At 41.5% G+C, this 18,140-nt stretch overlaps 1 protein-coding gene and 1 pseudogene across 12 annotated transcripts in view; one reads left to right on the top strand and one right to left on the bottom strand.

Annotated features, from left to right (window-relative positions):
- Fryl (FRY like transcription coactivator) overlaps positions 1–18,140 on the bottom strand; it is a 229,268-nt gene that overhangs the window by 60,125 nt on the left and 151,003 nt on the right. For all 12 annotated transcript variants that reach the window (XM_035453368.1, XM_035453361.1, XM_035453359.1 and 9 more), the window contains 11 exons: positions 17,810–17,917; positions 14,114–14,351; positions 12,791–12,976; positions 12,426–12,512; positions 10,785–11,053; positions 9,774–9,981; positions 8,722–8,846; positions 7,886–7,943; positions 5,766–5,857; positions 2,281–2,453; positions 45–205 (listed from right to left, as the gene is read on the bottom strand). In XM_035453368.1, coding sequence (XP_035309259.1) covers positions 45–205; positions 2,281–2,453; positions 5,766–5,857; positions 7,886–7,943; positions 8,722–8,846; positions 9,774–9,981; positions 10,785–11,053; positions 12,426–12,512; positions 12,791–12,976; positions 14,114–14,351; positions 17,810–17,917 — 1,705 coding nt within the window. The remainder of the gene's footprint in view (positions 1–44; positions 206–2,280; positions 2,454–5,765; positions 5,858–7,885; positions 7,944–8,721; positions 8,847–9,773; positions 9,982–10,784; positions 11,054–12,425; positions 12,513–12,790; positions 12,977–14,113; positions 14,352–17,809; positions 17,918–18,140) is intronic.
- Positions 3,092–3,589, top strand: LOC103159939 (annotated as a pseudogene).

An 18,140-nucleotide genomic window follows, 5' to 3' on the forward strand; every position in this document is an offset into this window, starting at 1 on the left:
ACTCTTAACATAGTGAAAAGGAAAGCAGGGATCTGAGGAAATACCTTTAATGCACAGTACTGATGTCTATTGATCTGCATATTCCTATCGCTGTATCTGTCCAAGGGCGTAAACATGATGCTAAAGGGGCCTGCCCAGTGACTGAACAGCATAAACAGACTGTGACGAAGGCTTTGTTGAGGGAAAACACTTCTTCTCTGGTGCACTGTGAATATAAAAACAGGTAGACATATTTACTTTTGATGTGCATGCCAACTTGTCACTTGTTAAAAACCACGGGCTACAGGACAGAGAGAGGAAGCTGCATTTGAATCTATCAAAACCTCTAGGCAGGATGCTGTAAGGAGTCTAGGAGGGCGCTGGAGTCAGGACAGGCCTCTTGCTGGCTGCTTGATGAAGTCCATAAAGACATTGCCACAAGGGACTTGATTCATTGTTAATGAGGGCTTTTGACTATATCAAATTTTGTATTTTTCCCCCAGTAAAAAAAAAAAAAAAAGCTTCCTCTGTAAAAAGGAACCACACACCATACATCTTGACATAAGGGGAAAGGAGGGCAGATCTACTCCAAGTCACATATGCAGACTGGCTCGTGCCCTGCGATGGTGCAGAAGCCTGCAGGGCTCTGAGAAAAGGTTCCGTTTGGAATCTTCTAGTTCAGAGGAACATTCCCCCTTTCGAGTCTGATCCCACTGTCTTAGTCAGGGTTACTGCTGCTGTTATAAAACACCAATACCAAAAGCGACTTGGGAGGAAAGGGTTTATTTTACTCACACTTTCATAGAACAGCTCACCATGGCTTGCTTGGCGTGCTGTCTTATAGAACTCATGACCACCAGCTAAGGGACAGCATCACCCACAATGGGCTGGGCCTTCTCCCCACAATCACTAATTACAAAGACGTTCTACAGCCAGACCTGATGCAGGCATTTTCTCAGTTGAGGTCCCCATTTTAGATGGCTGTGGCTTTGTGTCAAGTTGACATAAAACTAGCCAGCACACCAACCCTAATATTCTCTGCATCACTGTAAGTTAAGAAATCCAACAGTATCTCAATAAACCACGATGGACGCTACAGAGAAAGTGCACAGTAACAAAACTAAATCTAGAGTGCTCCAGTGGCGCAATCTGTTAGCGCGCGGTACTTATACAAAACTAAATCTATCTTGCAACATCCACTCCTCTATGCATAAAATACAGGAGAAAAATGCTCTTGACCCTCAAACAACATTTACCTATTGAAGGACAAAATAAGGCTCTCATGCTTACAATTAACAAGTCTCATTATATACTTAAAAGATTCCTGTTAAAAATATGCCCCATGTGACTGAAAGCCAAAGATTAGTACATGTTACCTAAAATAGCAAAATAATCATATTTGGAGATGGTAAAAATAAATGTATGCTGCATACAAAGGACTTACAGTAATCTTCTTAAATCTCCTATTTGGGAAGCATTGATGACTTTTGAAAGCAGTTGTATAGCTCAATCTTCCTAGGACATTTCTCAGTGCCTGCTCAAAATTAGGCAGGCATCTGCTAAATGAATCCATCGGTAGCACCACCCGCTTGCTTTAGTTTCTATTCCTCACCTGTACCCTTCCTTCAATCTGTAGGCGTGATTCATTCATTTTTTTCCTCAATTATCACTTTGAGCCTTCCACTCCTAGCTCACTGTGTCTACCACAAGCTCACCCAAAGGGCTCATGCTAATTGATAGTTTCTGAATTTTGTAACGGTGCCTTGATAATTGCTGAAAATCCCTACTGGGTTGGTTTCTTGATTTCTAGATACTGACACTAATTTTGAGGTTAAAAAAAGAAAAAAAAAAAAAAAAAAAAAAAAAAAAACTCTTGCCATAGACAGTGGTGTTGACATAGTTTCCCAGGATGCTCTCAAATTGGAGGCTTTAGAAAGTATTTTAATTAAATGATTTGTTTATTTATTGGTGTGTGTGTGTGTGTGTGTGTGTGTGTGTGTGTGTGTGTGTGTATGTGTGTGCGCGCGTGCGCGCGCACGCGCGCCCACGAGCACACATGTGTGAACATGCCTCAGACCTGGTGTGGCAGTCACAGGTCAGCTTGCAGCAATCAGTTCCCTCCCTCCACGTGGGTCACAGAGATGATCCACACATGATCAGTCTGGGCAGGAAGTACCTTTCCCCACCGAGCCATCATGTCCCGCTCACAAGTTACTTCCTTAAAATAGAAAACCTCAAAGTCAAGGAAAGCAAAGACTGGGCCCTAACATTCCAACAGCTTTGGGAAGCTGAAGAGCCTACCTGGAACATTCTGGATGATATTCGCCACTAAGGCACTGAAATGGCATCGGATATCCTTCAGTGTGTCTGAGTCCTTTTCATTTTCTGCTTCCAGAAGTTGTCGAGTTAAATCTACATACTCCAATAAAGTGTTATTGAGGAAATGTGTTTCATTATCAAGGCCACCGCTTGCACTGAAAATACCGAAGGGGAGAAAACTGAAGTAAGAACAAATCCCTTTTACCACATTCAGAAGAACATCTAGTAAACCTGGTATGGTGGTGGCAGAATGACACTTTGAGACATAAAAATGATTTTGGCTTACTTAAATGTAAAAAGTAAAAAGTAGGAGGTGCTTCTTAATTGAGGAACTGCTACTGCAATGTATACCATCCAATCGCAACTTTTACCAAAACTAAATATTGCTGCCTTTCCATTCACACACATGGCTTTGTGATAAGAAGGTGGGAGGCCTGTGGGGGGCAGCAGGGGTGGGGATGTGTCAGTGTAGAAAGGAAGGCCAGTTCCAGTAAGTCTCCTGTCTCCGTTGCTCTTCATACCACATCTTTAATATGGTTGCTTATCCTCCAAGTTATCCCTGGCCTTCTGAGATGACACGTGTTATTAAGAATATATTTAAGGGGCTGGAGAGATGGCTCAGTGGTCAACAGCACTGGTTGTTCTTCCAGAGCACTTGGGTTTAATTCCCAGCACCCACATGGCAGTTAACAACTGTTTGTAACTCCAGTTCTAGGTGATCTGACACCTTCACATCAATGCACACAAAATAAATTTAAATAAATTATTTTAAAAAGAATATATTTAGCTTTTTTTCCCCGACATCTTAGTGGAGGCTGCAGTGGTCATCGCCACTCTCTGAGCTTCATCATGCTGCCTAAGGATGACAAGAAGAAGAAAGATGCCGGGAAGTCGGCCCAAAAAGACAAAAGACCCAGTAAATAAGTCTGGTGGCAAGGCCAAACCAAAAAGAAGAAGTGGTCCAAAGGCAAAGTTCGGGACAAGCTCAACAATCTAGTCCTGTTTGACAAAGCTACATACGACAAACTCTGTAAGGAAGTGCCCAGTTATAAGCTTGTTACTCCAGCTGTGGTCTCTGAGAGACTGAAGACTCGGGGTTCCTTGGCCAGGGCAGCTCTTCAGGAGCTACTTAGCAAAGGGCTTATCAAGCTGGTTTCAAAGCACAGAGCTCAAGTAATTTACACCAGAAACACAAAGGGTGGAGATGCCCCAGCTGCTGGTGAAGATGCATAAACAGGTTTAATCAGCTGTACATTTGGAAAAATAAAACTTTATTAAATCAAAAAAAAAAGAATATATTTAAAAGGAATTCAAGGGCCCAGTGCAGGACTTCAGACTGCTGCCTGAAGCTGCCTTAAGCTTGCCCTTGGATTCTTACTGGGGCAAGAGAAGTACACCCCAGAGCCATGAACTGTTTAGAGTCAGAGTTTAGACTCCTGTCTTGTCCCATCAGCTCTTAGTTATATATCCAGTACTATGACAATAGTTCAATAAGAACTTACATGAATCACTATGCCTACAATGACATAATGACCTTGCAAACAATAAGTGCTTGCTATATAAATCAAAGGATATTAGATTCCTATTTGGCAAGGTTGGCTCTCATTATATTGGGAAAGTACTTCTACATAGTATTTTTAAATTAAAAAAAAATTTACAAATTCTATCTTTAAAAAACTCCTGATCACTGGGCGTTGGTTTAGCCCCAGCCTTCAAGAGGCAGAGGCAGGTGGATCTCTGTGAGTTCGAGGCCAGCCTGGTCTACAGATCAAGTTCCAGGACAGCCTTCAAAAAAATACAGAGAAACCCTGTCTCGAAAAACCAAAAAAACAAAAACAAAAACAAAACTCCTGATCACACACAGAGTAAGATGTCTCAAAGGCTATAATAAAGACATCCATCTGTAATGACAAACATGTACTGAATGAACTCATGGGCCAAATTCTGACTTCTGTTAGAGATTATTCTTTACCCTCAAATCATGACCAATCAGTGGGCTGCATCCTACACCAGAAAAGAACATTAGTTCACTTAAAGATTCACGAAGCAGCTACTGCACACATTAGGCACGTGGGGTCCCTGTTTCCCTGGGGCTCAAAATGTCCCCCATCCTTAGACATATGGGATGGGGACAAACACAGCAGTGACAACTTTCTGTTAATTTTCTCTTAGAAAAAAAAAAAAATGAACCATAATAGCTCTTTTCTAAAACAATTACTGCTCAGTAGTGAGCATAGCTTATCTTACATATACCAATATTGAAGGTTCATTTTCAATATTCCAATATTTGGTAGTTATCTAAAACAGAGCCATTCAAAGAGCATCCATTCTCTCCCGCCACATTAAAAGGGACCACACAGAAAGTCTCATAGTTTATATATCCTTCTTGTTTTATCATCAAGTCCACAAATCTCCACTTTATTTTTCATAATTTCAACTTGATTACCTTTGACCATGTTTTCTTTTGCTTTCCACTCAACACACAGAAAAAAGCGAATCTATGGCTTTAAAATTCTCTTCCACTAAAGCTCTGTTTCAAGAGTCTGTCACAAGCTCCTGAAGTTAGATCTGAATGGTGTTGGGCACACTAAGGCAAGCGCTAGCACACACTGTTACTACACTTGTTAAACTATTGATGTAGTCCTTCCATCTAAGCTTCTTTCCAGCTACCTTCTGTGCACAAGGTCAGATCCATTACTTCCTGCCTTCAAAGGTCAGCTGACACCATTACCCTCCTAAGGAAACTTCACTTTCAACTCACGGCTAATGGCATTTTCCTCAAGGGTCTTTGTACTACTGTCAGGAATAACTCCAGGATTTATGGTTTGTGGATGGTAAAAAAAAACAGCTGTGAGTTACATCTGTAAAGTTCATAATTTCCCCAGCAGGACCAACAACAGTTCATCAGAAGAAATTTGCATGCCTTGCTAATAGTTAGCTTTTGAGTTTTTTTAGCGTGTGAGTTTTTTTCAAGTCCAGAAGATATTTTTATCTTCAAAATGAGGTAAGACCTTATAAATCTGTCAAGAAAAGGCTGCCACTATTGTCTTTTCCTAGAAATCAAGGCTCCAACCAAATATCAGTCACGGGCACATTAGAGCTAGTTTTTGACCAATCTACTAGGGCTGATTGTAGATTTTCTTTCCTTTATTTTTACTACCACTACTACCACCACCACCACCACCACCACCACCATCATCAGTATTAATTTTGGTAACTCTGTAGCTCAGGCTAGCCTCAAACTCATGGTAAGCCTGTCTCTGCTTCTGGTGGTGCACACATAATTTCTGGCTGTTGGTTCATGTATCGAATGCTTCTTTCATTGGTAAATAATATTCACAGATGTTGACATGTGTATCAGACAGGTATTTTTGTGGCAATGGTGCTTTTCTGTTTTCATGTGTTTCAAGGAGAAAACACATTCCCCAATCACCCCAAAGTTCTGAAAGTCAGAGTTCAATACTGACCTGTGACTAATGACACCAGCATCGGCCAGCAGTTCAAATATCCGTACCAGTTGAACTCGTAAAATGTCTCGACGCCTGCGCCGTTTCATATTCTGTTCCAAACATACAGAGATGTCAATTAAGAAAACACTGAGGAAATTCATGGGAAACTGCCGATGAGATTTGGATAGTCAACAATGTGGACGTGGGGTGGGGTGGGAGGATGAAGGCTCATCACAGTTATACAGCTCACGCAGTGTGGATGCTGCCAGCTGTGGTCTCAAAGGGACAGGTGTGTGGATGGTGTGACATTAAAGAGCCAAACAAAACCACATAGCATTTTATCAGCTGATCCCTCCTATGTGCAGCAGAAATAAAATCTTATAGTCACTCTTTGGTGATTTGTCGACCCACTAATTTCAGAAGAACTAATCAATGGGAGGAATCCCTAAGACTCAGAAAATCAGGCAAACAATCCTAACATTAAAAACCTAAGGTTTTGCTCATGCCTGCCTCCTCCTCATTAATTTTTGCAACAGAGAGTACACATAAAAGCAAAGGGCTGAATAAGCAAGAGCTAAAATAACAGGGTGCTGATCCCAAGAGCAAGCTAAACATGGGTATCACTTTCTATCCATCCTGTCTCATTTACAAAGTAATTTTTCTAATCCAGAGCAATTAGATGTTTTCTTAATCTTTCACTTCCCCATCCCTGTCCACCTTCCTGCCCTCCAGAAGCAAGCACATTTGCTGACTCATTAAGTTTACTGCTTCCTTGGGGTCTTTCTAGAGTTTACAGTGATTCCTTGTGAAGTAACCATCCTCCAGGACAGTCCTAGCCGTCCTCAAGGGCGTCTGCAGAGTTGTAATTGTATGCTTCCGTTTACCTCCACAGCAAGACAGTGGGGCTGCAGACTCTCAAATCAGAACTGGCATTCAAGGTGCTCTTCACCTAATGTCATTCTGTGTAAACAGAGGGGAACACTACTGCTACCCTACAGCAAATGGCATGGCTTCAAAGTTCTCTTTACAGGAGAGCACTAACTCCCTCTCCTGCTTAAGTTTCTCAGGGGACCTCACTACTTCAGCATTCACAGCAGGGATGCTCACAGGGATCTGCAGCCGTGTAAGTTGCTTCACAGAAATCAATGCTAGACCAGGCCACTTTCATTAGATACTTCGTATTGAGCTAGCTAGCCTAACAGTCAACTACATCATATAAAATAACACAGCAAAAACAAGCAACTTTCCAATTCTTTTATAATACTGTCAAATGTTGTTTTTCTGTCTACAGTGCGTTTGTCCATTGGGAAAATTGTGCCCAAGCTCAGTCAGGTATCAGTACTTCCTAATGATGCAGGCAGGCAGAATCCAGAGGCATTTATCCTATGCATTTCTATAAGTACATATCCACGTGCCACAGAAACTGATGTAATTAGTTTACATACTCCTTTCTTCCCAAACTCCTACTGTTTCTGAATATCTCAGTTCTGTAGATTCTGTAGATTTGACAAGCAGGGCTACTGGTTGCTGGTAAGGGAAGTTGGCGCGGGAGCAGCCAAGGTTGACTGCAACAGTTGTCTATGGATGTGTTCATGTTTCAAAGGCAACCAAGTAGCTGTGGCAGAGACGGTGAGGCTGGAAAAGCTGAAGGCATTTACTGTGTGGGCATTCTTAGAAAGCCTGGCCACTCTGTGCAGATCCTATGTCCTGCTCTCCCTCATGCTACAGTATCTTTCCAACTGTTTACAACCTGGGTTTCTGCATGTGTTGTACTGGGCAGAAGAGAGAATCTGCACGTGCAAAGCCAAGTTTAAAATACACCAGGCAGCTGGGCACGGAGGCTTGTACTTTTAATCCCAGAACTTGGCAGATACAGGAAAATGGATTCTTGAGCTTGAGGCTAGCCTAGTCTACATAGTAAGTTCCAGACAATGCTAGGCTGCCAGAAAGCCAAAGTAAGTAAGTAAGCAAGTGAGCAAGCAAGCAAACAAACAAAAACAAAAAACCAAGCAAAATAATAAGAAAACACATCAACTTTTTATGTCTTAATTTCTACCCTTTGGTATACTATTTAGGATACATCAGGACAGTGTTTACCACATAAATACTTAATGGTGGGAATCCAAATAGCAGCTTACCTCTGGCCTTCTTTCAAGTGCTTCTTTAATTATGGGATGTAACTCCTCTATTAGTTCCCTAAAAGAGAAACAGTATGTATTCTTTGCACTGATAGCTGAATAGGGAGAATTTACAAATACATACTGGCATTTGCCAATACATACTGAAACAGCAGAAACTGACAGGAATTAACCCTAAGCCTACTGTTTTAAACAGTTCTGAATGCTTCATTTTGATTATAAAACAGCCGTTTAATTTAACATTTAGAAACTGCAAAATGTGGCATAAGCCTCTCTGTTTACAGAGAAAGATATCAATATTTTTATTTCATTGTTTTGTGAACTGTGTATGTTTTATGGGGTTGAAGCATGGTTATGTGTAAAATGCTCTCCTTCCATCTACACTAGCACACTACTAATGGATTAATAATATCCTGCCAGACAGCAGGCTAGCCTGATTTTCCGAGGGAAATAGAAACAAAGGCAACTGATTAACACAAATGGTTGTCTACTGAACCAGCGTTTGAGTAACAGAAGATTAGATAGAACCTAGTTTACATTTTGATTTAATTGAAAATGTGCTCATTGCACAGTACTGAGAAAAAAATTAAAAGTACACAGAAACAAAATCTGCCCATGAACTGATCATGTATATAAAAATGCTGACATCAGGACAATAATTTTGTGGAGAAAATAGTTTTAATTTGCCTAGTACAGATAAAAGATGGCTGAAATACACTAAGTGGAGAAGTCAGAGCTGGCCTCCAAGTATGTGCAAAAGGCCTCCAGATTCTACGCCACGCCACCTCTCTTACGAGCACATTTGTTATTCTAGAATAATGTAGGAAGAGAATTACCTAAAGGCTCCTGGGTTGGTCCTGCCAAGACCTAGAACCAGGGACTCTGTGACTTCCATGCTCTCAGAGCGCATCATTGGAACTATGTGCTTAAACAGGGCTGAAGGGGATGGGATGCCAATAATCTGAGGGAAAAATAAATCAGAATTGCCACTTACAATTAGATATATAACCACATATCTTGACATTTAACAATCTTTGGTCAAATACAATTGAGTAAATGATGTTTTGGGGGCAAACAAATGCTGCTTCAAAACTCACTCTCAGTGCACATAACCTAGAAATGCTAAGTGACTTGTCCAGTGGCTTTCTGCAAGTTCATGTACAGAACTTGCTTGTTCAGGGAGGTTTGCCATCACCCAACAGTCCATGGGTCCCTCAGATTTTTTTTTTTATCTTTTGATCCATAAACATAAGAAAAGCAAAATTCTGACACCCGAGTCTTAAGTTCCCTTTAGCCACACCACGACTAACTTTTTCTATCCTATCAGAGGGTCTATTTAGCAGTTCTCTTCCAGCATCCATTGTGTAGCTATGTGATTTAGGCAAATTAGGTAAAAGCATTTAAGTACTTCAATCAGGACTTTGGGAGCAGTTCACTCCTATAATCCCCAGACTGGGGCAGCTAAGACAGGAGGATTGCTGTAAGTTTGAGCTAGCCCAAGATACACAGTAAGATCTAAGCCAGCCTGGGTTATATGTGAGACTTGTCTCATAAAACCATTCATGAATGAATGAGTGACTCCCATTGGCAACGGGAAGTATAAGGGCTTGGGAAGAGAAATAAGGGGAAACACGTGTTATTATTTCCTTTAAAATTTGCAGTACACTACTTTTAGGTACTCAGTCACTTTTGCCAGTAGAAAATCTGTATTCTTAATTCTAACTAGGAATCCACAAAAATAACAAGAGAATTCTCCAAGATTTTTTTTTCCCCGAGTGAAAATGAGCTATGTATTCTTCAACCTCTCTATTTTGCTTTCCATGAGAAGAAATTTAAAACATCCCTTTCCTGGAGTCACTGGGCACTACAGAGGGTGAGGAAGACCCACCTTGGCATCAATGCTGTAGCCACTGTCGGGGGTGGACGCCAGCGTCTCGGGAGGAGAGCATCTCATGGGGCCTGTGGATGCTGAGGGGGAGTGGGTAGGGGAGGGAGAGGCTGCTGTGCTGCAGCAGAGAATTAGGTAGTTTCTCCACAGGCCAATGTAGGAGTCACTGCTCGTGGTGGCATTTACCTTCTTCGCATTGATGGGGCTACTGAAAAATGAATAAACAAAAAGAAGGCAGAAATTGTACATGTTTTGCTTGATATTTTATATTTGCAAATATGTATCTTCTTCATATTCAGCTATCATTACTTCCTTCCAACTGTGTCTTCCTTATTTCCCCTGTTTAACAACCCCCCCCACCCCCTGCCCCAATCCAACTTGTGCTGCTCACATGTGTTGTTAAGTGGCTTTCTGCTGGGACATGGGCCAAGTGCTAGTGGCCACGCCCTCAAAAAACAGTGACTCTCTCTCCTCAGCAACTATCAACGGCAGGATGCATTTAGGAAGTTTTTATGGAACTAATGCCAAGTTGTCTACCAATTTAAAGGAGATGGTTATCATAAAGTTTTTGCTGTAAGCACTTCGTCTTTCTGGAGGGACCAAGGAGAGAAATGAAGATGGCATTAGCTGCCTATCCTGGAAGACAGAATAGACAAAATAGATGTCTGTAACTCTACATTCTTCGTATCTCTCTCCCGCTCCAGAAGATGGCAATGTAGTCTAGCACATGACTTATACAATTTCCAGTGTATGTCACTCTTCAAAAGTGTGCATCTAGGTCGGGTGGTGTTGACGCTCGCCTTTAATCCCAGCACTTGGGAGGCAGAGGCAGAGGCAGGTGGATCTCTGTGAGTTCAATGCCAGGCTGGTCTACAGAGCGAGTTCCAGGACAGGCTCCAAAGCTACACAGAGAAACCCTGTCTCGAAAAACAAAACAAAACAAACAAAAAAAATCGTGCATCTTGAGAGAGGACTACCCATTTTAATATATGCTCCATGCAAAGGACTTACTTTACATCGACCTGGGGGGACAACAGCTGCAGCCTCGTGTACGCGAACATCCACGCGTAACTCACAGCTGTGGAGCAGTGTTTAGGAAGATTTTCTTGCTTTAGAAAACTGGAGAGACTTATAATCCAGGGGTCTTGGCCTTGGGTCACGTGTGCAAATATCCAGATGTGTGAGGGACTGATCACATCGAACTGGTGGCTGATGGGGGAAGAGTTCCATTCTGCTAATGTTTGCAGATCTACTGAGCTCGGGCAATACAGCAAAGCAGTCTAGAAAGACAGCAAATGCATATCACATATTTGAGTCACTGTCCAGATTCTTATGAATGAGGCGATTTATGCCTGAAGTGGACTATCAGTGTTTTCTGGAATATAAGATAGGGTGTGGCTGGAGGTAGGTTTGAGGAATGGTGAATTTCTGACATTCCCACAAGTTCATCCTCAAGAGAGGCATGTGATTGCTTTCATTACTCTCAAAAAGGCTGTGTGGACCAAGAAGGCTGAGATCCAGAGCTTAAGAAATTTCTATGTGGGTATTCAACTTTCTTAGGTCCATGGAACACTCTAATAAAACAAAAATCACTAACATTCATCCTGATAACATGGAACAGCTTGGAATGTGAGCTGTTTCACACTCTAAGATACACAACCTCAGATTATTTGTTCGTCAACAATCAGATTCGTAAAAACAACAACAAAAAAAATTATCTTAAAAAAATGACTTTTTTCATTTATTCATTATGAACTGTTTAAATCATTAAGTCACTTATTGCTCTATTTGTTACTTATTGCTCTAATAATACATAGTTAATGATATAAAACAATTCTTTTAATTATATATATTTTAAATCATGTCTTAGGTTTATAAAGTTTTATTATTACCTGCCTGTGGTTGTGTATAACAGATGAGTTATAAGAACCAGGTGCTGAGCAGAAGGCAAATAAATCTTTCACCGACGTAACCCAAAATAGGAGGATTAAAATTTGAGTAGTAAATTTCACAGTTGTTCCTACATCAACCTTGGAATATTGACTTGACTTCCCTTTCTACACTCCCCCTCCCCCGCATAAAACTAAAGGAAGTTTGCCTGAGTTAGGCTGGACATGGTCCTGGGTTCTATCCCAAGAACAGAAACTAGAGGAAAAGGGAAGAAGGTAAAAGGACATTTTTACCTTCATTTTTTTTTTTATTTTGGTAATGTGTTTGCTGATAAAATGTTTCTCTACATTTTAACATACCATTTACTTAGTTTCATAAAGCAAATAAAAATATTCACTGAAAAGGCCAAATGTGATTTTTCCCCTTTGATTTAAGAGTATTTCTTCCCACAACTGTATATAACCACTAAGCAGCCAATCACAGTCCAGTGACATCACATTTAAGGGGAACATCTTAGATTGGAAAGGCTAGAATTTAACCAAGACCAACTTATTTTTATGGCAACAGGCACTAGTCACTGCATAGGCATGAGCCACTTTAAACCCCCTTACACGCTTGAGAAATACTTTCTAACTCACTGCATCTGTTAAGGAGACACATTTACACATACACACATGGGTTTGTATACATGTACACACACGGGGATGTGTAGTCACCTTCCTTAAGTCACAAAATAAGAGGAGAAGAAATTCCTGCAGTTACCTGATCGGCTCCTGTCAGATGTATGAAGCTCTCAAGAATGGATGGGCTCAGTCTGTCCATTACGTCTATGGCTAACTCATCATCACCCTGTAAAAGAGAGACCTAAATAAGTCAGGCCTACTTAAGAAAAGCCCACAACATGAACAGTAGAGTTGGAGCTTAGGCTCTTGTGAAGAATTAGGGAGCAGGGTCGGGTGGGGTGGGGGCTAGGGTGGGTTTGCATCAGGCCCACTCTAGCATGCAGCCGTAAAGTAAGCGACATGGAGTACATGTAGCATGTACTCCATCTGCATGGAGCACGGATGGGCAGAAGGGTAGTCTTAAACATGTTCATGAGACGACCACATGAAACACCTAAGACTTACCTTAGGTACCTCCAAAAGTATAAATAAAGCCCGGATTTCTCTAAGGACACTGACAGCTAGTCTTCTGGTGGCGGGCCGACTACTACAGAGGATGACCAGTGCAAAGCCTTCGACCACGTGGAACACAGTGGAATACGGGTTCCTTTCCGGAGGAGGGGGGTGAGGACTTCCATTAGCGATACCATGCTTGAAAAAAAAATGCAAGATAAAAACAGGTAAATTTTAAAAAGATGCATGAATTCGGAGAAGAGACAGTAACCAGTAAAGCAATTACAATCATTATGCTAGCAGAGCGGCCTCGGCTCAAGGGATTTAAACATGATTTACTTTATTAAAATGTACCAGTGTGGACTGGGGTTGGTGGCATAAGCCTGTCATCTTAGCAGCTGAAGCAGGAAGGTCACAAGTTTCAGGGCAGCTTAGAAGACAGAGTGAGTTCAAGGCCAGCTTGGGCAACTTAGTATAAGACCTGATCTGATAATAAGAAATAAAAACAGTTCTTGGTGTATATCTCAGTGGTAGAGCCCTTGTAGGAGGAATGGGGTTCAGCATCCAATTGATTCATATGAGTGCAAGAGAGAATAGAGTAACAGAATGCAGAGATAAAGTGTCCCGAGGCAGTCTGAATAGGATGATGTGCCTAACTTGTCACTATGACTCCCCCTGCATCCTTGCAACCATCACTTAATCATTCTCAGTATAATATTTACAAATGGGAAGTAAAAGACTGGACTTCATTTTTCACATATAAGTGCAGACTGGGCACACACCATCACCTGGGAGCTTGTGGAAAGCAGGTGTGTTCAGTGCAGGATTTGTGTGCTCACAAAGACCCTGGGGCGGCCTAGATGGTTCAGCTCTGAGCTTCCAGAGTTCTACAGTATTTGTTGTGTTATAAAGGCAACCATGTATGCACCCAGTAGAGAAAAGGAACACAGACCTCTGCTCTCAAGAAACTGGTGCCTTTGTTTAAACAGTCAATCCCAAGTGACATACTACTACAAGTGACATACTACTAAAGGTTTCATATAAAATCTTTGAAATGTTGGAAACACATTCATGTAAGAATTATCCTTACAATCTCTGTGTGCTATACAACATAACCTGTTGCCAAACGAAGAAGGCTAAAGTTTAGACATAAATACTTGCTCTCCAACACATGAATGAGGAGAAAGTCCAGTACAAGGGATTACCATCAGCAGAAGGTCATTACAACTAGTAACAGTTATAAAGCCTGACAGAGCCAATCTATGTCAAGAATCGTCACAATGGGTCATTTACTACTGATCACATGCAAAATTACAACATGGAGGCATGTGGTACCTGGGAGTCCTGGGTCTTGTTATACATCTGAGCTGCCTGTTTCCATTGATTTATTAATTGTACCAACATCTTTACAGCATTATCAAGAAGGGTAGGGTGGACGTCAGTCACTTCACGAACAATAAAATATACAAATCCTGAAAGAACGTCCTCCCGCCAATCTGGAAAATCAAGCATTAGTGCCTGTAGAGTGTTGAAAGCCAGCGCCCGAAGTTCTTCGTCCATGTGGACCGTGAGCCTACCGAAAATAGAATCCCATTAGCGAGCCTTGAAACAAAATGTGATGCTGTCACTAACACATGGAAGACATCTGAACATAAATCTCTGTTCCAAACCATAAAACTAATATATTCGATTCGTCCCTTCAAATGCCCTGTGAGGACATTGAGGGGAGGGGGGGGGGGCTCACGTTCACTTTGCCATGCTATAATCCCTTTCTGTGTTAGGTTATAGTTTAAATTTTGTGTGAATCTAGTCATAATCATTGATGTGTTTGCTAAAGTTCAGGATAGTATGTCTTGAATTTAACTGACAGGCCGCTGTGTAAAAATACAAATGACATCAGAAATCCTTTCAAACTCTTATCAGTCCTTAACATACTTTATAGTGTTCTCTTATAATCAATAAAAATTTGTCCAAACACACAGGATCTTAGCAATAACTTACACTTACTTATTCAGTCTTTTGCCACTACTAGAGAGGACATGACTTATCTCAACCATCTCTGACAGGCATTTAAGTTTGTAGATGAATGAGTATAAATAGCCCATTAAAAAGGTAATGATATAGATGGAATCAACAGAAATAATTCCTGAGGTGAGAATGGAAGCAACTTTAGATGTAATATAAGAAAAGGCCTACACTTCAGAAAAAAAATAATGGGACAACAGCCCATCAGGCCCAAAAGAGCTTAGGACTCAATAAATCAACATATTAATTATATTTTAAAAAGCTAAATTACTTGTTAAAGACTTCAATATAATCGTCATGATTTTAGTTACAAGATTTTTAACAAAAGAATGAGAAAATGATAAAACTAAAAAGGGACACAGTTCTGAAGCTGCAACACAGGCCACCAAAAGAATATAAGCACCTGACCTAGAGTCGAAGATTATTTCAGTGGCCAACAACACAAGCAAATATGTTAAAGTTAGAAATGACCCAAAGGAACAGGCAGTTAAAGAGCACACTGTACGCGTATGCATAGGAAGACAGAGGGATCCACAGTGAGAGAGGGGGCGTTATATGGGTAAGAAGGGCATATTACAGTTTGCTGAACTCAGATCTGGAATTCACTAAGCCAGTCTTCAACTGTGGGACAAGCTAAAGAGACATCCATTATAGCTGCATGGGTTTTGGTAGCAAGCCATGCAGCAGCTGCAATAGCTACAACATACCACAAGTCAACCTGGTGGGACCACACCTCTCCAGTCCCGTGTGCTGTCTCAGGTGGTGTCACCAAGGAAAATACCGTGGAAAACACAGTGATGGTGCTTTCCAGGGTAGTGACTTCCGCAGCCTTTAAATCCATGACTGTCTAAGTATCTCACACCAATCAGTGTGACTCAGGATATATGTGCTGGAGTTAATGACTCCTTGTGTGGAGGAGATAACAATGAGACCTGGCTAATTAAAGTCAGGGATTATCTGTCCCTAGAGAAGCCAGAGAGATCTATAAATTCACAACACAGCCCCTTTTGTTGTTGTTTCTTTGCTGGCTTCCCTTATTTTTGAGTAAGAGTTAGACATTATAATTCCAAACCAACAGATTCTAGACTCTTTCTGGCTATGGAGGTAAATTAATTAAAAATGACAACAATAATGAAAGGAAGAAAAGTAAGCAGCAATCAAACTGCTATTCACTTCTCAGAGGCTGGCTCTTTCTGTCTCCAGGCTCCCCAGCCCTGACCCTCTCAGGTGCAGCTTCATTCTGGGGGAGGTGATAGGGGCCAGTACAGGAGAGTCATCCTGTGGGATTGATCACCTTCCATAGAGATACAGGTCGAGTGAAGCTGAGGGGAACCAGTGAGAACAGACTCGGTGATAACTGCTCTCTGATCTCCCAAGGAACGATGCTGCAGTTGACACTTCAGGTTCCGGATGGGAACCCAGCTTTCTCATTCCACACTCTGTTTTATTTTTTTATCTATTTTGTTTTGGAAACAGGGTCTCACTATATAGTGCAGGCTGGCCTCTGACTCTTCAGTGCTGGGAGGTCAGTGGCAATGTACAACATATAGCTCTGCAATCCAATTTGTGAGGAAAATGGAGAGGGAAGGGCTGAGAGGTGGCAGGAAGATTCCCAAGGTCAGGCCTGCCTGGCATACAGATGGAGATCAAGGTCAACCTAGACAGCATAGTGAGACACTGTTTCAAATAAAACGTATAAATGTTATGTGTGTACAATGCATATTAAACAAAACGGTTGGGATGCAGCTTGGCAGCTATGGAGTACTTGCCTAACATGCGCAAGACTTTAGGTTCAATTCAGTGCCACAAAACAATAATGCAAAGGCTGAATAGGAAGAGAAAGAGGCTATGGAAAGGTGCAGGTTCAAAACAGCCCTTCTGTCTCCTTATATTCCTCTCAGGAGACAAGCTCCATCTGTAGTCCCAAGGCCAGAGGGAGTCATGAGCCTGCCTGTGAAATGCCAGGTGTCTTCACCCAGGGCTGGAACAGGTCGCTGCTGAAATCTAGTCACTATTTACACAATATGGTGACTGCCCAGCAACCAATAAACACTTTTCAACACAGCTGAGCATTCACGGTTGGGAACAGTCACTTTGCTTGGTTTCCCACAAGGGTGTGGCTAGCTAACTGTGGTTCTGAGCTAACTCCAGGCAGATGCCCAGTCATGTTCACTCCTGAAATGTGGTCTGGCTGCTTCTGTAATGCCTCAGAGAGAGTGCAGACATGAGACAGACTATGGCAGTGTTCTCAACCTTCCTAATGCTGTGACCCTTTAATACAGTTCCTCTTGCCATGGTGACCCTAACCATAAACTTACTTTTCTTGCTACTCCATATCTGTAATTTTGCTATTGTCATGAGTCATAATGTAAATACCTGTGTTTTCCAATAGCTGTAGTCCATCCCTGTGAAAGGGTCATTCCACCCCCACAAAGGGGTTGAGCCCCAGTGGACTATGGCACGATCTGCAAAGCCTTGAAATATTTACTGTCCGGTCTTTCATGGAGAAAGAGTGCTGACCCCTAACTGCATCAACACAGCAGAGCCTTGACAGGCTACCATGTTGACTTAGACTCAGGCTAGGAAGCATCATTTATGTGTGCCTGCTATGTTATTTATCTGTTCACTCTGGAGAACTATCTTGTGTCTAATGGAGAACGTGAACACTTGAACTTTGCAGGTTCTCCTATAGCAGAAAATGTTAAGTGGGTTTTGGTCACCACCTCAGATGCTGATGGAATGACCACAGAGGAAAACATCAATGGAGCCCGGATAGAAAAGATATATGTCATATAAATCAACAAAGTGTTACTTGATAGGGAATTGGAAAATAGCACTGAGCGGGAGATGTAGAAGAATGTTAGATGTTAAAAAATTGAGTGGGGAATGATAAAAGATGAGAATTAAGAGAGTAAAATAGGATGGCTCAAAATTTCATTTGCTGCTGCCTCTGTGGTGAACACAGTAAGACAGTGACGTCATCTCGCTAACAGTAATGTCACTCACCTAGATAACAACTCAATGAGGTCAGTTCTGCTCATGCCATCAGGAATCAGCCTTGGAATTGCTGCAATACATGTTCTAAACAAATCGATTTTGGGTTTTCTTTCCCCCCTGAAAAATGGATCACAAACAAGACAAAGTGGAATAAGAAATATATCACAAGGGCTAGAAAAATCCATTTTGCAAAAAATGTTATTGAAGGTGTGAGCCAAGGCTAATGGGAACAGTAGAAAGGGGGTTACATGCAAATTCATACAGATCCAGCAGCTTGCTACCACCAGTACATAAGTGAAAGGATGGAGACCATTCAGGGCAATGACTGCTAATAAGTAAG

The sequence above is a fragment of the Cricetulus griseus genome (genome assembly GCF_003668045.3).
Source record: "Cricetulus griseus strain 17A/GY chromosome 1 unlocalized genomic scaffold, alternate assembly CriGri-PICRH-1.0 chr1_1, whole genome shotgun sequence".
Classification (NCBI taxonomy): Eukaryota; Metazoa; Chordata; class Mammalia; order Rodentia; family Cricetidae; genus Cricetulus; species Cricetulus griseus.